Consider the following 22,429-nt stretch of genomic DNA (forward strand, 5'->3'; position numbering starts at 1 on the left):
CATATGAGATCTGTCTATTTTGTGCTAAAAACAAAAGAAAAGGTTTTCTGTTTTCCTTCAAATGGGATATAATGCTGTTATCTGCACAAAATAAATAGTCCTCACAAGGCCCACTTTTATTTTATTTTTTGTTTTTTGACTACTACATCATATTTAACAAAGAATAATTCAGTTGAATATCCTATGAAAATCTTTATAGATGTAAGATCTTATTTTTTAACTTTTAAAAAGCCAAATCGATCATTTTTAAACATAAGCAGAAGTAAGTATAATCATTAGAGAGAAAAATGTTTTGCATTAATGCAGTAAACAAAGGTTTAGCTTATTTTAGAATCTTCATTTAAAGCAGAACATTCCTTATTAACGCCTCCTGTGTAACCCCACTCCTTTGAAAAAGATCCTGCCCACTTTGTGATATGCCCAACAGCTTTCGGGTACGGAAAATGGATGAACATTGGTCTTGTGCCCTAGAGGCAGGAAATGGGACAAGGTGCAACTCTGTAACGTATACCTCGTCCAAATTCTGCCACTGTGCACCAACTGCAAATGAAATAGCATTTATCTTTGTACAACATAAAATGTTGGTTTTCCAACTGGCAGAGGTAGTACTGAAATGTACATATAGTGGGGTCCAGTGCCCCAGGAGTTAATTGTAAAAATTAAATTTTTGACGCTTATCAGCATTTTGACTAATAGATTACTTGTTTGACTTGACGTAACAATCTTTCTAAAGTTTGATAGCAGTCTTACATCTCTTGTGCACTTTGGGGAACTTTATATTTTCCATCTTCCAACTTTTCGGAATACTCGCAAGATCAACTTTTTACAATATAATGATGCTACTGTTGCATGTCCTCACTTAGGCTTGAACTATAAGGGCATGGCCACACGTAGCAGAATCGCTCTGGAATTCCGCTGCGGACACTCCGCAGCGGAAATCCGCAGCGGACCCGTTTCTCCATTGCCTTCCACAGCTTTGTGGTTGGGTTCGTTTGCACGTTGCGGACAATTCCGCTGCGGAGCATAGGCTGCGGTGCGGAATTTGGTGTCCGCAGCATACAATGGTTGTTGCGGAGGTGTGGCGGACTGTTTGCGGACTCATTGCGGAATTTCTCCATTGACTTCAATGGAGATTCTAAGTTCCGCAATGAAGTCCGCAGATGTAATGTAGATGTTATGTGTGCTGCGGAGCGTATTGGTTTTTTAACTTGACATTTCTTCATTGTGGCTGGACCTATGTATTTCTAGGTCTACAGCCAGACTGAGGAAGTCAATGGCGCTACTGTAATTACGGATGACTACGTGTGTGCACCCATAATTACGGGTGACTACGTGTGTGTGCACCCGTAATTACGGGAGCGTTGCTAGGCGACGTCAGTAAATAGTCACTGTCCAGGGTGCTGAAAGAGTTAAGCGATCGGCAGTAACTGTTTCTGCACCCTGGACAGTGACTACCGATCACAATATACAGCAACCTGTAAAAAAAAATAGAAGTTCATACTTACCGAGAACTCCCTGCTTCTTCCTCCTGTCCGGTTTCCCAAGATGACGTTTCAGTCTAAGTGACTTCTGCAGCGGTCACATGGACTGCCGCGTCATCCAGGGAGGTCGGGCTGGATGCTGAAAGAGGGACGCGTCACCAAGACAACGGCCGGTAAGTATGAATTTCTTTTACTCTCTTTCACTAGGGAAAGTGCTGTCCCTTCTCTCTATCCTGCACTGATAGAGAGAAGGGAAGTACTTTCACCTCAATACGCAGCGGCTTGTCCGCATCAATTTATTGCCCATTTTGGGCAGATCCGCAACAGAATCTGCAACGCAGATTCTGTGCGGCATTGATGCGGACAGTTGCGGAAGAATTCCGCTACGTGTGGCCATGCCCTAAGACAACTTCCAGAGATGTAGATATGGAGGGGGGTTCAGAAATAGCAGTTGCACTCAGGTTCTGGTGTCTTAGAGGTCCCAAAGGCCCCTCTCCCACATAATACACCAGTACTATAAATGTCACATGGTAGGTGGGGTCCCTGTTACAGTTTTTGCATTGGGGTCCAGGATCTTGACGTTACATCCTTGACAACTCCTGAGACCTGTCTGTGCTTAATAAGAGCAATGGCCATTCATTTTCATTGAGGCATACACTGAGAGCATCCAGGACTACCAGAATAAACTTAAAATACACGAGTAGAAAGCTTATCCAGACAGCAGATGTCCAGCTAATTTGCAGAAGGGAGTTCAACAACACATTCTTCTCTGGCCTATATGAGCCAATAATGACTATTCTATGTTATTTAGTGGGTTATTACATGTCCTTACCCTTCTCATTTCATAACACTATCACATGCAGTAAAAAAAAACAAAAAAAACAACATGATTTAACAGGTCACTACATCCCACAAGAACATCACACTCATCTTCTGCTGCTGCCACCATTCCAACTATCTAATTAACTAATACGGAAATTAGCGTGGGATAATAACAGGATTTAAAACAGAGGTGTTCACCTTTGTTTTAAAAATAAACAGGCAAAGGTGCAATATATATAATTTGCCTATGGCAAAATACAGATATTAAATCATCTCCCGTACTATGTACTATGTTGTGAAAGTTTTGAATTAAAAAAATAAAATAATGATTACTAGTAATAGTCACTTTGTATATATGACATACAAACTTGCAGAAACCTAATATTTAATAACTTATTCAGTATTCGTCATGCTTCAACCTCTAGAATTTTTATTCCTCAAAAGTACCTACACCAAAAAAAAGATATACAAATGCTTCCTTTAATATTTTGCTATTAATTGTACAGTGCTTTATGTATTATATATCAGAAGCAGCAGTAATGTGATGTTGACTATAACACACTGAACACTTGTCAATTGATTTGTTTTCTTTTTCAAATAAGAAGTTTTAAAGGGCTTCCTTACGATGGTCATATTGTACCACAAAGCCAAAGTGAACAATTAGGTCTCCATTGGACATCTCATTTATAAAAAATTGTAGTTGAATAGGGAATAGAACTTAAAGGGGTTGTCCCACAGAACACATGTATCCCCTATCCACATGATAGGGGGTACATGTGTGATCACTGGGGGTTCGACTGCTGGGACCCCCAGCAATGAGGAGAACGGGAAATAGAAAGTCCCCCGAAGTGCTCCATGAGAAACATGGGACTTCCGGAGTCTGTATCCGTCTTGCGTGTTCAAGAGCTCCATAGAAATGAATGGAGCACTGGTCACGCATGCGCACAAGCGCGATCACCGCTCCATTCATTTTTATGAAACTGCCAGACACACAAGCGGAACACAGACCCCAGAAGTCCCAAGTTTCTTATGGAGCACTTGGGGGGACTTTCGGTCCCCCATTCTCCTTATCGCTGGGGGTCCCAGCGGTCGGACCCCCAGCGATCACACATGTATGCCCTATCCTGTGGGGATACATGTGTTTTGTGAGACAACCCCTTTAACTTCTGCATCACAACACATATACACCTGCATAAAACGTCCTGCATCCTGATTCTGCCTTATAACCCATTTAAGCTGGATTCACACACAGTGGCCCACATTTACTAATGTTTTCTAATGGTTAGACAGAGTAAACTTAGGCCAGGCAGTCATAAAATGTGCCAAATTTATCACAGTGGTGCATGATGTATGATAATTCTGGCACAGACTTTTTTCTCTTCCTTATACCACCACTGATTTGGCTTATTTTGCATCAGAAGTTTGTGCCCGCTTTTTGGTGCACAATGGCACATTCTAGGCAACGCTCACTTTCTAGTATACCACGCCCCTTTCCCAATAAGTCACGTCCCCTTTGTGAGACACATTAAAAACTGTCAAGTGAGGTGCAGACATCAAAATTGAACCAAAATGCACCAATTTGGCGCATTTTTCAACACATTCTAGACCCAAACACAGTTGTAAATGTGCCCCATTATCTCTATTAGAAATCTGGCTATTATCATGAGTGGAGAATGTCTAGATATTTGCCACCAAGACTTTTGTCACTACTGTCCATAATACAAGAACTTTTCCAATTAGCTTTTGATCACCATTATTGGCATTAAGTTTTTTTGAATATTTGCATACTTTGGTAAATCTGTTTCTGCAGCTTGGAAAAATACCATAGGCATGGGGGCCAAAAGGGATCTACCAATGTAACAGTAATAAAATGGTAATTAGAAGTTCTTCCCGGGCTTATGTACTGTTACTCCAAATTCCCCAAGATTAACATTGTTCCCCAAAATGACAAGAACTTTACCAATGTTTGTAAGGTTACACCTTATAAAGGACTCACTGTTCTTCAGAGGGCAATGAGAATGATGCTGGTGCTGTGAATTAATTCTAATTTATTCCTTGTAGGGCAGAAGTTTCATAGGTATTGATCACTTGGAGTTTTAGAAGATTGTATTTTATTTCATTTGTTTTAATAATTTAACCAATAATGTAAAGCCTGGCTCTACTAAAACATTGTAAAAACAATGGTTCTGTGGGGTCAGGAGTCACCAGTAAACATAGCGTATCACCAGTAATAGAGTCAGGATTACAAATACATTGGGTTAAAGGTCACTAAATGATGATACAATATACATTTCTGAGACGTGGCATATCTATAGACGGAACATGTCTACGAAACTCTGCAATATTGCCTTCCTTTCTGCATAAAATAGGTAGCAGTATCAGGGTTGCTGATAGTTCGACTTCTTGAACTTTTTATCATCATGGACACAGGAAACAAACATTGCTAACCATATTTCAAGCTTGAGAAACACCTTCATCAGTAGCATTGAAACACCAATGGACCTCTGATCATATGGCATATTAGGATAACACCACGCCATATGTTGCACACTTTATTTTTTAAGGAAATAAGGACCTCAGATTACTTTTAAGTTTCACAAATCTATAAATAATACATAAACTTGTATGCTTTTATGCTAAAATTTAGTTACCAAGTGCTGATCTCAGGGAGCCGCTATAAACTATCCCGTATTAAAGACCATGTTTGTCCGTCAGTAAATGACATACTATTTATGTAATCTCAAAGAGCCCTTTTAATTCCATCCTGAGCCTTTTTAATATGACACCATATAGACACCAGACAATGCTACAAGCTAGAACCTAATTATCATGTGCTGTGGACAACTCGATTTTAATGGAGCTCATTGGGGTCCCAATGTTTTTGACAGCATGAACAGCACTGTAGATGGCTCTATTATTTCCATCGAAAATACCGTAAACTCCATTAACGCAAGTCATAACAGAGCCTAACCTGGAAGGTAATAAGCCCTTCAAAGTTTTCAACACCAGTTCTATAAAGCCCTACATGTGTCATCGGCAGGGGGGAGTGTAAAACAAAAAATAATTAAGAATTATACCAAAGTATGACTGTTGCCTACAAACACTAGGCACAGAAGAATGAAAAAAATATGTATGTGCATACCTCCATAAAGTTACTAGTTCTTAGTGAACTGACAGCTTTCAGTCCCATTACTGGCTCAGTCCAAAATATGGCTTCCTCTATTGAGCACAGATATCTCATCCACTTTATAATATAGAATTTCCATAACCAGTTACTCCTGTGTGAGAGACTGTAACCTGCATAACAGGGGCAATCCTGCTTTATTTTCATTATGTTAAAAAGAAATAAAAATTAAATATACTCCTTCACAATTCAGCTTCTTTCCTTAAAAATTGGAATTTTGCCCTGAAAAACAGCAAAGTTTTTAACACAAGATTCTGTTATATTACATAGAAACTCTTTGAAATAAAATAATAATTATAATAATTAAAAAAGAGAACAGAATGCTACAAATAACCAAACCACAGATTTGTTTAAACGCAAAAAAGTACCTGAGTGTATATATAATATACTTTTATATAGATTTATATATTTATACTATATACCTGATAAAGGTTTAAAGAAAAAAAAAATCTCTGGATGTTGAGAAGAACCTAAAAAAGGAATAAAGGTGTTGCCTGTTACACATGGAAATATTAAAATACTGGATACAGTACACAAAGCAATGTATGGAGCGCCCCCATGCTGGAGGGGATGGCTAAAGTCAGGTGATCGTATGGATATAAAGATGGCCAGGTGGAAATCGTATCTTTTTCAATAGTGTTGAAACAACAAAAATATATTATGTCTAGCAGTCACGTAGTGCTATTAAAGCCTACGTGTGCTTTCGTGTTCCGTCAGGAAGCCCGTACCATCAGCTGTTATCATGGAGGGAGCCAATGTGTAAATGCTCATTTTTGCCTGCAAGCAAAATGTAGCATTACATGGAGGTCATTAAACCAATCGGCATCATTTTTTTTTTACAATGGAAACCAGCAGTTTTTCATAGTTGAGACAGTCTGTCGCTAATAAAGTAAGAATCCTTTATAGGCCATATGGAACACGGCTGTCTTGCCCAGACAACATTTTTTTAAGACCCCCTCAAACTTCGACAATTGATGATACAGAATACTATAAGTTCTTATTTTTACTACCTGTCAACAGTCTCCATGTTGAAAAAGACAACTTAAAAATACTGTACATATAAATATTACCAACGATTTAGAAACCATTAAGTGAAAAAATGGAGAATGTTGGCTTTTTCGTGTTCCTAAACCTAGGGATAAGGTAAACAGTTAAAAAAAATCGACATATAGATATTGTATATGTCATTTAGGTTTACCCGCCTCAAAGACATGAATTGAATTAAACTAAAAATAATACTAGAGGTAGTGTGCTGTTTGTGGGGATTTTTGTTATTTATTTTCTGGTGTCCAAAACTGATCTGAATTGTCTTATTAGTCAAAGGCGTGTGTGCAAACAGTCTGAATGTTAGATGAATATACACCACTTAATGCAAATCCCTCCACTGCAAGTCCAAATTTTAAGAAGTGCTTGGTTGAGTTCAAAGTATATTTAGCAGTATCCACCAGTGGCTTTTTGGTTCCACTTTGACTTTTTACAATAATGTTGTTCATAAATTGTCAGACAAAGTTGTTTTGTTTCTAACAAAACAACTTCCTTTTCAGGATGTGGAATAAGTGGTCCGAATTATGTTTGGTAGAAATGGTGATAGTGGTGGTGATGCTCATGGTGATGATGATGCTCATGTCTTTGTATCAAGTGTCCACCATGGCCATCATACAATAGCATGCTTGGCAAATCCCTCACATGCTCTTTTTCCACTACGTTAATAGGAGACTGGAAAGCTTTGCACATCTGGTGGCCTTCCTTGGTTTTCTGCTTGCTCTTCCTGTGAGGCTGTTGAGGTGGTAAAGGGTGGTAAGGATAGCTCTGGCCCATAAGTGCAGTTGGGGAAGTCACAGGGATTTGTACACCATGGTTGGGTTTGCTCCTCGTTGTCCTTCCTGGCTGTGCTGTTCCATTCTTATTTGAGGCTTTGGGACTCCTTACAGAATGTTTGTTGGATTCTTGACCCCGTTGCCTTTGCTGAAATTCTACCATCTTTGGAGGAGAAGGGTCTAATAGACTGAAATGTCCTGTATCCAATGCTTGGGACCTTCTCTGGTGTAGATGAAGAGTTTCTGGTTCATGAGAACGAGACCTCATTTGATTAGATGCTCTTGTATGTGAATCTGTTTTTTCAGGTGTTGCAGATGAACCTGTGAATTACAAGCAAATTTTACTGAGCTTTTGTCTCTGATATTTTCCCAGATATCAGACAATAACTTATAAATAACGCAGAAGTTTCATTTCTAAAAGGGAATATATCTCATATATTTTTTACTAATTAAAACTATATACTGAAACATACAAATGTATTCTAATCATTTTTTTTTTCTTATTGTATATTTTTTATTTTATTTTCTGTACATGATTATGGGGGCGACCATCTTGCTATGTTCTGAGATTTGCTTTACAGAAGTCATATGGACTGAGATTTGCTTTACAGAAGTCATATGGACATAAGAAGAGTTATCTGCCTACAGCTTTATAAGGCTTCTTTCACATCTGCGTCCCCTGATGGAAAGGTCTGACGGAACCCATGAACAGAACCCCATAGCCAATGTGGACAAAGCCTAATAGAGGGGTAACCTCCTGTTGTTATTCTGCCTGAGATGATAATGAGATGTCTGCTGAGAAGTGATCTCTACAGAACAGGAAGTGTCAGTTTATTGTGAAGCTCAGTGGCCAGAGTTGAAATGGCAATATTTAAGGATATTTAAAAATAAAGATAGTAACATGGAAAAAAAAGCACAAATTAACAGATTAACAAATTGATTTCAACGACAGTTTGTACGAATTCACTTAATTTTATTTGATTGTTGCAAGTTTGAGAAACGCTTTATAACATGCAAATATTGCCTCTAGGGGGTACTGTTACATTAAAAACAAAGACTGATAATTGATGATATATCCCCAACATAGATCAACTGATACAAAAAGGAAATCTATCGATTGTGTCCTTTTTCATTTTTTACTATAATATGACCCGTTGTGCAAATGAAGCGACTATTTTGAAATAAATAAATAAATACGTGTCCAATACTGATTTAATTAACCATAAATAAATAACTTGAGATTTTACAGTTAAGTAAAAAATATTATTTACAAAAATGTATTATACCTGCTCAAAAATAATTTTTTGTTGCTAATCACAATCTGACCTATATGTTTTTCTTCTTTTCATTTATTGTTACAATGATTTCTAATAAATAATTTATACCCTTAGCAAACATGGACCTTTAAATGGATGAAATTTAAAAAAATGTTGCACTTGTTTTTAGAGAAATGACAATGTGTTCAGTTTTTTGTAAATAAGAGATACAAGAAAAAAACAGAGTTCTTTGAATGTCTACTGTCCCAAAATATGAAGGCTAAACACTACTAGTACTCCTACAGAGGAGGCCAAATGAGATGTTTCTTTTTATATATTGTTTTCCATTTGCATCTGACCGCATTGTGACTTATTTCTATTACCGATAATTCTAAAACTTCTGGGATGGAAACTCTCTTAGACTTAGGCCTCAAGCTCACGGCAGAGCCATGTGCATGAAGCCTGTATGACACTTCAGAGCCATAGGCACCCTATGTGCTGCCTTATGGTGCCTCCATACAGTACGGTTTATTGTCACAAAGCGGTGATGCCAGTAATACGGCACGTGGCTGCTGAGGCCAGTGATTGGATGCAGTGCTGTCAGCCTGTAAACAAAGATCGGCGGGGGACCACTGTAGAATCTGTGCTGAAACGGCAGGGGATTGAAGAGTTGAATTCTGTTTGTTTCTTGTTATTTTAATACATCTGCGCCACCTATTATTTTTTTCCAAACTACCAGACAACCTCTTTAATTTTGAGGTCTGGGGTTTGAAATAATTTTGAGGTCTGTGGTCTGAAATTATTTTGAGGTCAGGGGTCTGTATTAGATTAGGAGTCTGGTCTGAGGTCTGGATTCATTTTGGGGTCTGATCTGGGGTTTGAGGCCTGTGCTGCCCCCATAGATTTTATTCTTGGGAACAGCACATCATAAAAGAAGAGCAGCCAGTCAGCAGAGCCTGAAGGGGAGAAGAGCATGCCAGCGCGGATTTTAGCACAGTAAGGGCCTGTTTACATCACCGTTCGCTTTCGATTCCGGAGTTCCGTCTGAAGTTTCCGTCGGGTGAACCCCGCAACGGAAAGTGAAAGTGAAACCACAGCTTCCGTTTCAGTCACCATTGATATTATTGGTGACGGAAACATCGCTAATGGTTTCCGTTCGTCACCATTCCGGCAAGTTTCTGGTTTTCTGATGGAATCAATACCGGAGTCGACTGTGCTATTGATTCAGTCGGAAAACCGGAAACCTGCCGGAATGGTGACGAACGGAAACCATTAGCGATGTTTCCGTCACCATTGATATCAATGGTGACAGAAACGGAAGCTGTGGTTTCACTTTCACTTTCCGTTGCGGGGTTCATCCGATGGAAACCTCCGACGGAAACCTCCGACGGAACCCCGGAACGGAAAGCGAACGGTGATGTGAACAGGCCCAAGTCTAATATTAGTGAGTATGACTGCCTTCGAGACTGTGCACCTACATCTCTCCTCTTCTGCCTCCACGTGTTATTAAGAGAAGGCCGGACCATGACTACCGGCTTTGGTTGCCGAGTTGGACAGAAAGGTACAGGAAATCTGCTGGGCGTTAGATAAGGGTGGCATAGGCAGACAGCTTAGGAACTCACCAAGTTAAATTTCTATTAAAATCTAATAGCACATCAGCATGTACGTCGGTAGATTTTCCTCTCAAATAGCTAGTGTAATCACTACTGGACCGGCCTTTTGCTAGGCAGCCACCTAATCTCATTGGGGCATAGGGAGTGTCACCATTGTAATTTTAATACCTACCAAGATGGTTATAAAGAAAGGAAAATTAAGCATAAGTGCACTGTGTCAACAATGCTTTATGGAGTCCTTTATGTTGTGTACACCCAAAAAACAAAACAAAACAAAACAATTCAAAATTGCAAGGCTGTCTTTAGTACTCACTAATTAATAATTGCATGGGGAAAACCTGGTTTTCACTCACTGAGAGAAAAAGGAGAATGCTTTTTTTCCCTGTCCCTGTTTGAGCATGGGTGCTCCCTCACTCCATAGAAACCATTGATCTCTTTGCGAGCTTTCCCCCTTATCCGCTCCTTTCATATTTTCCGGTAGTAAAATCTCAGCCATACACACCTGGCCCAAATCTTGATGTGTAGTTTTCTATTCCAGCAAGATCCAAGTAGTGGTTTCTCCGTTCAATGTTCTCATCCACACATTGCCGGAGACATTCTGTCTGTTCTGTTTCATTTTCAGCTGGGTTATGTCTACATGAGATAACAAAGAACAGGATACATCTGGGAACCACTCACAAAACATCTATAAACAGATTAAAGCATCTGCAGAGACATTATATTTTACAAGCTGGAGGATTTTTTTTTTTCTACCATTCTGTTCTCTGATCATTTCTTTTTGGACTTTGCCTTAAACAGAACATTTTACCCCAGCCCTGATTAGAATATAACATTCAGCATATGAAAGCCTCATCTGCAGCGCTCTGTAATTCTCTAATGATTGTTTTTGATGTTTCCATAAGTAAATACTCCAAATATAGGGGTAGAAGCAGCTGTTAAAGCATGGAATCCTTTTCTTATGGGACAATCTTAGGTTACTTTCACACAAGCGTATTTTTCATCATACTATTACATAGCCAATGTTCCTCTATGGAGCTTTTCACATGGGTGAAATTAAACATTGCTATATTTTAAATACACAGCATGAGCTACTTTAAACCAATATCAACGATGAAAAATGGACATAAAAGTCTATAGAAGTGTTAGGGTATGTGCACACACACTAATTACGTCCGTAATTGACGGACGTATTTCGGCCACAAGTACCGGACCGAACACAGTGCAGGGAGCCGGGCTCCTAGCTTTATACTTATGTACGATGCTAGGAGTCCCTGCCTCGCTGCAGGACAACTGTCCCGTACTGTAATCATGATTACACTACGGGACAGTTGTCCTGCAGCGAGGCAGGGACTCCTAGCATCGTACATAAGTATGATGCTAGGAGCCCGGCTCCCTGCACTGTGTTCGGTCCGGGACTTGCGGCCGAAATACGTCCGTCAATTACGGACGTAATTAGTGTGTGTGCACATACCCTTAGGGTCCTCTTACACGGGCCGTATAAACCAGCGCCGATCAATGAGACGAGCTGCTGATTGACGCTCGTTAGCTCCTTTCGCAAGGAGCTATGTATGGGGATGAGCGCTCAATACTACGATCACACGTGCCCATACATTGCACAGGGAAATGTGCTGCAGACAACAATAATATTTTCGGCTGCATAAACGATACAATCAGCTGATGAACGACATCGGCTGATAGTTGCCCTGTTTACAGAGGGCAATGATCTGGAACGAGAGGTCTGTGAATACTCTTTTTCCCGATAATTGGCCCGTGTAAAAGGGCCTATAAAAACCAGATGCAACCAGATGTCATCAGTACGTTATCAGTATTGCATCAATATTTAAAAGTGGTCTTAATTGTGTCCTGTTGCTTCCTTGAAGACTGCCCATTAGTATTATAGGGCAGTCACATGACAAAGAGTCGTGTCGTCATTAAGGAAGACTGTGCCGGTCCCCCGCCAGCGCTATAAAAATCGGTTAAAATCTTAATCAGCACGACCGGGGACAGATATGTATATTAGCGAATGTACACATACTGCAGTGAGTACACTGCTAATACTTTTCGCTCCCCAAATAACCCCTTTAAGGATTCATAATATGGACACAGATTCAATAATAATGCTATATGATCTGTAAATACGGTTGTATTGCTGATCCATATTCAACTTATATTCAATTCAAATCTGCACCAAAGAGTGCAGCTTTACCTGCGGGAAACAGGTCAAGTATTTTAAAAAAAAGAAAAAACACTATACTCACTTTCCCTGGAACTCATGTGGCAACGCCTCCCTGGTCCCCCCCTCTCCCTGGTCCCCCACCTCTGCTGGGTACATAGAGAAGTGTTGCCACTGGAGCAGCAGGGAGGTAGGTATAGTAATATTTTTTTACATTTTTTTAAATATAGTGCTTTTTAAAAAATTTAAACTCATCTGAACGTGCAGCTTTTGTTGCGGTTACGGGAGTAATCGGCAGCAAAAAAACACAACAATAGGATATTTTAGTATTTTTAAATTCAATGAGGAAAATCTGAAACAAATCGGTGAACTTTCCGCAGCAGAACATGACTGCGCCGGTCAGTTTCTGAGCAGAACATTTCTGCAGCATGTGGATGAAATTTGATCAAATCTTATCTACTTTGCTGCTACTGGTTTCCGCTAATTTTCCATCCATATATATATATAGGATGAAAAATTCACAGCAAAATTGCTACGTGTAGACGTCGCCTAAAATAGAGCAATCTCCAGTGTATGTAAGTTTCCCATTCATTCTTATTTTAATGCAAAATACCAATTATTCAGCCTAAGCTAAATGGTGTAGAGAACATTTAGAACGTCATCTGAAGGCTGTGCCCAACGCATTTTTCCCAGCATAACATTTTTAACTTTCAGACATAATACTCCCTTTTATCTTCTCTTTTATCTGCCTTCACCTTCCATATATCTTAAACACAGTAAATCCCAGGACTGTCTACTCCAGCATCTGAAGGCCACAGGATACTTTTATCACAGAGGAAAGACTAATCCAGCGCCGGGAGTCTCTCCACATAGAGACCCCGTGCAGACACAAGAGCTACAGCCATGCTTGGAATGTAAGACAACAAGGATCTGAAGGCATCAGCTGCTGCCAACATAAATATTCCTGGAGGAACTTGGGACACTTACTTTCATCTCGGTGCACTATTAGATATGTTATGCTATAAATCTCTGCTAAGTAACATATCATGACTCTTCAGTAGTTCAATATTTTGTGAAAAAATGTATTGATGCCCTGCCTCTTTTCAACAAGTTTGAATGGCGAAGCAGACTGCATGTATTAATATGTTATTACTGGTGTATGAAAACCGCAGTCCCTAAAATATACCTTGAAGAACTGCGTTGTTTCTTAGCATCTTCATTCACTTTGCTTTCACTTCTGTATCTTCCATTCTGTATCTCTGTAATTACACAAACTATCAGTCATAGAGTAGACAAACATCTAGTTATAAAGGTAATACACAAACATAAAGATAATAAACAGGGATGTTACAGAAACTAAAGGGTCCCATTGCTAAACCCCTATTAAAGAGTTTATTAAAGTTAATGTCCACCATCATTTCATAATATGTCATTATTGGGTCGGAGCTGCTTTTTTCTCATAGATCTCAAAAACCCTTCTCTTCACCAAGTCACAGGGGGAATTTACTAGAGGTTTACGCCACTTTTTTTAAGTTAAAAATGAGCAAATTTTGAGGCACGCCATGTTCGAACTAAAATTTGCGACTTTTTACTCCTTGCCAAAATTAGCAAGAATAGTGGGTGGGTTAGGTGGGAGGGGTGGGCCACCGTCGGTTCCACACATTTACTATAATTTGGGCTAGAATTTATGCCAATTTTTGAAGTGCTTGTAGCTTTTCATTTCTGGCGCATGGGCAGTATGAAACGACCGTCTTGATAAATTCTCCCTCAATGTGTGAAATGATAAAAGTCTGGCTGCATGCAACAACCACTATAGGGGGCTCACTTCATATTAGGTTATACAGCTATTTTATTTAGTTTGTTTATTCATTTGGTTTACACAGCTTACAGTGCTCTCAATGGGAGCTGTAAGACACTGAATGCGGAGTTCAATGCAGTTCAGAGCTGAGTGCCCTTTCACCTCTGGCAAAATGGTCTGCCTCTATGGTAGGTAAGCCATTAATAGCAACAACGCACTAGATGTTCTTGCATTGTATTAAAGGGTAACTAAACGTTCAAAAATCTTTTGACATGTCATAGTGACATGTCAAAGTTTTGATTGGCGGGGGGTACAAGCACTAAGACCCCCCACGATCACTAAAAAGAAGCTGCAGAAGCGCTCGGGTGAGTGCTGTGCTTCATTTCTGCTCTGCTTTTCTCGGAAAACCAAGCAAGTAGTGTACGGACTCAATATAAAGTCTATGAGCCCTTTACACCGATTGCTTAGGTTTCCGGGGAAAGCTGATCAGGGACGATGCGGCACAGCACTCACCCAAGCGTTCGTTTTAGCGATCGGTGGGGGTCTCAGTGCTCGGACCCTCACCGAACAAAACTTTTGACATGTCACTATGACATATCAAAAGTTTTTAGAAAGTTTAGTTACCCTTTAATTATGCAGGGGGTTTTCAACTGACTTTATTGAAAAAACTCAAATGGAAAATCCACTTTATGTCCGTTAGTTTAGCATTATTATAGTATCTTACAGATTTTCATTTAAAGTATATGTTAACTTTTGAACATGCTTATTTATGTTCCATATAAAGTTACTCAATACATTACATTTATTGTTGGAGGAAATTGAAACATGCCCCCCACTTCTCTACCATGGTCTACAAATCTAGATGTTAAGTAATACCTGTGTGATTGAGTAAAACAGTTCTCTTCTTCAGAGTGGCATCTGGTGCCACAGATAGCTTGACCCTAAGAGTTTTACTGGAGCTCGAGGAGTGATTTACTGATGCATCAAATACTTCATATATGGTGTGTAGTAAACTTGTAATGTCCTAGATAAGAGGATAAGAGGTTAAGAGTTATACTGTAAATAAAAACTTTCTTATTAAAACATCCAAAAGAGCTTATTCACACTAGTATATTCGAGGTCCATTTTTTCTTACATATTTACTTTCTTTTCACAAAAAGAAATAAAAACAGAGCACTGTCGATACACAAGAAAGTCTTCTTTCCCTAAAGGGGATCTCCAGGACTTTTTCACTAAAGTTTATAAAAGACAGCTCAGGATGTCTGTAATATATGCTGTGTCACAATACATATACATAGGGCCCCCGGAGGAGAATTAAGGTCCTATTACACCGGCCGATTTTGGCCAGTGCACTGAGCGCCGATCAACGAAATAGCTCGTTGATCGGCGCTCGTTTGCTCCTGTCACAAGGAGCTATGGGTTGGGACAAGCGGTCGTTTCTCCGATCGCTCATCGCCATACATTATTATCATGACGGCAGCGCGTCTCCCTGTTCACACAGGGAGATGTGCTGCCGACAACGATAATATTTTACTTTTTTAAAACGATACAATGAGCAGATGAATGAGCGCTTTCTCGTTCATCTCCTGATCGCTGCCCTGTTTACACAGGGCAGCTATCGGCAACGAGTGTTCTATGAAAGATCATTCGCCCGATCATTGCCCAGTATAAAATCCCCTTTACACTATGGGGTTGAAGTCTCATTTTTGTACTTGTGTTTTAAAATCCTTAGCATAAAATAAACTTTTACTAATGCAAATGATTGAGTGGTTAATAAAATCAGCAGTAGATGAGGGTGATCTAGGCCTTTTAGACCTCAAATACTTTCTTAGCACTTCACGGATCACAAACATTAGTTCAATTATCACAGTCCGATTAGCCATGTTTCCTGCACAGATAATTACAGGGCAGCCTGTCAGTTGAGACCTCAAGTGCAAAATAAATTGGAATGTCAATGGCGAAAAATACTCTATTAGCTAATTCTTTTCAACAGGAGTATTAAAGACATGCCGTTATCTTAACACACGCACAAAGAGAGGACTGGATGGCTCATCAAAGCCATCAGAAGCGGGCTGTTTCCTACACTGACTTGGCAATAGAGTCATGGAATCTGTCCTTCTGTAATGAGACATTTCATATGCAGTGGTTTGACGAAGAGAATACTTTTACAGATCATAAGTACTAACATTAAAGGGTCACAGTTAGGGTCACTACTATTCTGTAAGATGGCATTCTTGTATGTAAAAAGTTTATCAAGTTTTTAGCTCCTAATTTTTTTTTACATTTTATAAATTGTTAATCAAGCCAATGAAGTCAAACTGATGAAAAAGTGACATACAATAATGAATATGTCAAAAAGAAATAAGTATAAGAAATTGATGTATGAAGCCTCCAGGGCTACCCAGCGTATTCGCCATGTCTTTCAGCATCTGATCCCATGTTGTACATGGTATGCCAGTCTAAGGGACATATTTGTAAAAAAAAAACAACCAATCCAGATACAGCCCGGAGCCCACCACAATAGATAATGAAAATGTAATTATGGGAATGTACCTCTCTTGTTACTCTTCCACTGTTATCAAAATCATACAAGGTGAATGTCCACTCTTGGCGGTTATCTTCTTCCACCGAAACATCACACTGAAGTTCCTGATTATTATAATGAAATAATATATATTTAAATCAGTATCTGAAATGCTCTGTTCTGTATCATGATATAGTGAATTATTAAAAACCATAAGTTTCCTTATTATAGACTAAATTATAGAAGTGTGTAAATAAACCGGCATAATCAATAAACCACACAACCCTTGAGAAAGATCACGACAACATGGACATCAGGGCATCAGTGTCCTCTCTACCCTAGGTCATACTCTTTCTCTGCATTACTCCCTTTCATTGCACTTTTTTGCCATGTGTTCACCCTCTACCTGATAGAATTGGTATTTATTGGCACTTGCGCTTCGGATTCAAGCTCCTTATCTTGACTTGATATAGGAGTATGTGGGACACTTATTACACGGGCCAACAGGGCAATGATCAGCTGATGCTCATTCATCGGCTGATCTACTCTTTTATGCAGCACTAAAAATCATCATTGTCGGCAGCACATCTCCCTGTGATAGAAATGTATGGGGATGAGCGATCGTAGTAACAATATGGGGATAGTAACAATCGCTCCACCCCATACTGATTGCTCATTATGAAAGGAGCCGATGCGCACCGATCAGCAAGATGACTCGTTGGTCGGCACTCGTTTTCACGGCCAATATCGGGCCGTGTAATAGTACCTTTAGATGTGTATACATTGATTGGCAGTTCAGATTAGTTCTATTGCTAGGATTATATTATTTATCTGCATTGAGATGGACAAGATTTTTGCTTCATAGACCAAAAATATTATTTTAATTTCATTTGAACAATTATGAATAAAGTTTTGAATTATTATTATTCCAAGATTTTTGGCTTCCTCCATGTGTTGGTGTAGGATATCTAAATGAGATAATTGTAGAAAGCAATAAAGTTGTTTTAGAACTGGCGAAAAGATTACAAGACAGAATTTCATAGTCAGAACTATGTGCACTGTCTATCCCTCAAAAAGTATAATACTAACATACAATTATCTTACATCTCTATATCTGAGCACATTTACCACAGACATGCCATGCAACTACCTAAAGTACCCCAGTGGATTCATACTCCATCTGACCTCTACAGGGATTGCTATGTCCATGTGATATTAAATAAAGCTGTAGTCATGTAACAGCCAATACCCACTATAGTTCCTTACTTTGGGTCATTTTTCTTAGGTGTAATGACCATCCCATATCCAATGTTCGTGTAATGCAAAATTAACTCCATTTACATTATTTTGGACACTAAAATAAATCTAAATGTACATATTAGACAAAAGTGAGCTGAAACCACTGATTTCAGCAGGATTGCCAACAATCTAATTTGTGTGGTGGTCTCCTGACTGTCCCCTGACGACAGATGTCAGTCGAAAGTAGGAACGGGCATGTTGGATGTTAATATGCCCGATCCTTTGTTCCTGCGGGAGAGAAGCTGCTGCTTCTCCCCTTTGAAACAAACATTACGTTAAGGGACTATAGTAGATGTCCCCACAATAGTGTACATCATGGCAGTCAGTTTCAACCCTCCCCTCAAGAGTACCCATATAATATTAGATAAATTATTATTATTTTGTATTTATTTCTGTTGCTTATAAGGCGCCAACATATTCTGCAGCACTTTATAGTCGTTGTCATCACTCACTGTGCCCAGTGGGGCTCACAATCTATATTCCCTATCAGTTAATATTTCTGGTCATTTCTGTCCGCCCAACCGGAGTTTATAGAAGAACAGTGTGTAGTATACATCCCATATAGAGGCATACTGCTTCCTAATGATAAATTAGGACAAATGCCAGACATGTAAAATTTCACCGGCTGCCCTGCTCAATTTTTCAGTTCTCCCCTTTGCTGGCATGGAAGATTCCATTATGTGAGGGAATATGCCAATATCCCAAACTGGAGGTACTCCTCAAATGTGAAATTAGAGGAGGTAATGCAAAACACAAATGGACACAATAGAATGACCCCGTATATACACATCTGCGAATAATACAACCAACGAGGACTGGGAACCTGTTAGCCCCTTATATTGTTCTCATAGAGAGACGGTGAATGGGTGCTTAAAATACATCACGTTAAACCCAGCAAAGTAAACCGCTCAAAATAGCCCACGGTTGTGTGCAGCCCAGTTACCTGCTAGATTTGCTGACTGAAATCCATTCCCTCTGGCAGTTCTAAAGAGTCTGTGTCCCCTACTGAGTTCAAAGCCTCCTGTCTGTAATAAGCCAGCCTGAGATATTGCAAACGGTACCAGTCTCACATTACATGGTACTCGCAACTAGGCTGATTCTCTGTGAGAAGGTAAAACAGGAGCAAGAGGAGGAGGTCTGGATCAGAGATAAAAAGTGTCTAAAAAAGCTCTGCTTCAAACTATCAGGGGAACGCCATAAGCATTTACATGATGTCTGCGCTAGAATCAGGGAATATGCGGCACACTGAATGTCCAAATATTCTCCTCTGCTGCTTTATAACTGAGCAAGAATGGAATTAAACAGTTCATCGTTAGACTGGAATTTTTCTATTATTTTGTTGTTTTATACCTGGTTTATTATTTATTTCTACAGTAAGTCCTACTTCCGTTTTAGAGAGGGCAATCACAATTTATGAAAATGAATGAGAGGTTCTGATATTATACAGTGAGAAGATATTATTATGAGAAGAGGTTGTGGTATTATACAGTGCCCATTAAAATGACGGTTGCACTGAGTCTTCTAGAGTGGGAGTTGCTGTTTGCAGCAGCTCTCTTTTTCTGGCTAATATTAGGGGGTCCCATGCAGGGGTAATACCCAATATGACATCTATATGTTTTTCCCACGAGGGGCATTTATGACATATCAACAGGATATGTCATAAATGTCAGATAGATGCGGATCCCACCTCTGGGACCCGCACCTATCCCTAAACCCCATTCTACCTCTGTCTGTGTCAACTGATTTCCGACCATGGAGGTGAAAACAGCGTAGCTCGCTGAGGTACGCTGTTTTCGTTTGCCCCATAGAACTGAATGGTAGTTACGGAAACAACGTAGCTCACATACTACACTGCTTCCGTAACTGCAATTTACTACTATGGGAGTTACGGAAACAGCGTAGCTCAGCGAACTACGCTGTTTTCGGAACTCCCGACCATATAGTCAGGAAGCGGCTAGAAGTCAGCGATATCAGACAAAGCTAGAGCGGGGTTTAGGGGGCCCCGTTCAAGAGATAGGTGCGTTCCCAGAGGTGGGACCCGCATCTATCTGACATTTATGACATATACTGTGGATATGTCATAAACGCCCCTCGTGGGAAAACCCCTTTATTGGGGCATTTGTATAGGGCCCGTCCTGATGGGACAACCCTCTTAAACTTCATCTAAGGCCCTATTCACACGGCAGGGATAGTCGTTTATTTACGCATGGCCGCAGTAAAAACAATAGACTCCAAAGGAGTCGGCAAAAAATGGAACATGCTCTATTATGGGCTGTTCTCACGGACACACTGCTCCCATAGACTTGGATGTGATTCGAGTGACGGCTGTGCTTTCTGCCGCTCGCGCTCCTCCTCGTCACAGTGCGAAGTGTGCGAGATTTTTTTTCTGTAGGTAGTGCCACAGCGCCTTTGTAGATGGCACCCCCCACCTCTAGATAGTGCCACTGTAGCTCCCTGTAGGGGCGGAATCCATCTGGCCAGGGATTCCGCTTCTAGATGGAGCCACTGACGTCACTATCCATATATGGGCATTGACATCAGGGGTAACTCCTGAAGCGGAATCCCCAGCCAGAGGGATTCCACTCCTACAGGGAGCTACAGTAGCGCTATCTACAGGGGGGTGCTATCTACGGGGGGAGCTACCTACAAGGGGGCTGTGGCACTACCTACAAGGGGTCTGTGTGGCACTATCTACAAGGGGCACTGTAGCACTATCTACAAGGGAGCTGTGTGGCAGTACCTGTGGCAGCCATTTTGAAGTCGGCCATTTTGTATCCAACTTTAGTTTTTTACACAGCAGAAGAAATGCCTCCCAATCTGACCCCCTTAGACTTTTATCTTTGGGGTCATCTGAAGGCAATTGTCTATGCTGTGAAGATACGAGATGTGCAGCAACTGAAACTACGGATACTGGAAGCCTGTGCTAGCATTTCTTCTGCAGTGTTGCTATCAGTGTGTGAAGAGTGGGAGAAGAGGGTTGCATTGACAATCCAACACAATGGGCAGCACTTTGAACACATTTTATAAGTGGTCAGAAACTTGTAAATAACTCATGAAAGAATAAAGTAACGTTAAAACCAAGCACACCATTGTTTTTCTTGTGAAATTCTCGATAAGTTTGATGTGTCACATGACCCTCTTCCGAAAAAACTAAAGTTGGATACAAAATGTCCGACTTAAAAATGGCCGCCATGGTCAACACACAGCTTGAAAAGTTTCCCCCCTCCCATATACTAATGTGCCACAAACAGGAAGTTAATATCACCAACCATTCCCATTTTATTTAGGTGTATCCATATAAATGGCCCACCCTGTACATTGGGCACTGTGGCACTATCTCCAGGGGGCACTGTGGCACTATCTACAGGGGGCTGCGTGGTACTATCTACAGGGCGCCGTATGGCAGTATCTAAAGGGAGCACTGTGTCACTATCTACAGGGAGCACTGTGGCACTATCTACAGGGAGCCCTGTGGCACTGGCAATATCTACAGGGAGCTGTGTGGCAGTGTCTACAGGGAGCACTCTGGCAGTATCTACAGGGGGCACTGTGGCACTATCTATAGGGAGCACTGTGGCACTATCTACAGGGAGCCCTGTGGCACTAGATACAGGGCTCCCTGTGGCACTATCTACAGGGAGCACTGTGGCACTATCTACAGGGAGCACTGTGGCACTATCTACAGGGGGAACTGTGGCACTATCTACAGGGGACACAGTGGCACTATCTACGGAGGGCATCAACATCTGCGATTGCTTTCTGAATTGCCGAGAAATCAGCCAAAGCTGCAGTACACGGTTCAATGGTTGTGAGAACATGGTAGCAAGTAAAAAATAGCAGCGAAAAAGCCAGAAACCAATGCAAAGAAGCTGAGGGACCAGACAAAGCTCTCTATGCTCTTAAAGCAACAGAAAATGATGCCTGGGTGATCATGTCACCTTCATATGGGTGTTTTTAATGGGTTAGGACCCAAAAAATTGACACATGAAATTCATCCATTTTTAAAATGGACAGTGAAATACGGATGCAAAACGGGTCACAATTGAAAAATGGAAACACGGACCGGAACGGATGCCAAACGGCTGAGAAAAACTGGCCAAAATGGCTGTTTTTATTGGCCGACACCCAGACCCTGTCGTGTGAATAGAGCCTATCACAGACCCTCTAAAAGAATATATGAGGCAGTTGCTTAAAACTATTAAATAATGTAATCAAAAGTTTTCTTTTCTGCAGGAAAGTTCATGAAAGGAGAAATGTCTCTAACACAAAGAATGCAAAACATCTTATCATCACAAGTGATGATAGAGAAGAACATACTTCAAATTTCAGCTGTTTCTTTGCCCGTCCGTCTGAGTCTTTGTCGCCTGCCTTCTTGTCCTCACAGGAAAAAAGACCCTCACTTTTCTCAGGAGGTAGAGCAACTATAAAAAAAACACAAGAAAATAAAATTATGGCAATGGTA

General features: G+C 40.4%; 1 protein-coding gene across 1 annotated transcript in view; it reads right to left on the reverse strand.

Moving 5' to 3' along the window:
- Nucleotides 1-5,859: 5,859 nt before the first annotated feature.
- NKD1 (NKD inhibitor of Wnt signaling pathway 1) overlaps nucleotides 5,860-22,429 on the reverse strand; it is a 94,354-nt gene continuing 77,784 nt past the window's right edge. Inside the window, exons 5-10 of the mRNA XM_075836922.1 lie at nucleotides 22,285-22,388; nucleotides 16,698-16,793; nucleotides 15,021-15,168; nucleotides 13,533-13,605; nucleotides 10,676-10,806; nucleotides 5,860-7,625 (exon numbers count right to left, since the gene is read on the reverse strand). Coding sequence (XP_075693037.1) covers nucleotides 7,054-7,625; nucleotides 10,676-10,806; nucleotides 13,533-13,605; nucleotides 15,021-15,168; nucleotides 16,698-16,793; nucleotides 22,285-22,388 — 1,124 coding nt within the window. The 3' untranslated portion in view covers nucleotides 5,860-7,053. The remainder of the gene's footprint in view (nucleotides 7,626-10,675; nucleotides 10,807-13,532; nucleotides 13,606-15,020; nucleotides 15,169-16,697; nucleotides 16,794-22,284; nucleotides 22,389-22,429) is intronic.

Source organism: Rhinoderma darwinii, chromosome 9, assembly GCF_050947455.1.
Source record: "Rhinoderma darwinii isolate aRhiDar2 chromosome 9, aRhiDar2.hap1, whole genome shotgun sequence".
In the NCBI taxonomy this organism is placed as follows: domain Eukaryota; kingdom Metazoa; phylum Chordata; class Amphibia; order Anura; family Rhinodermatidae; genus Rhinoderma; species Rhinoderma darwinii.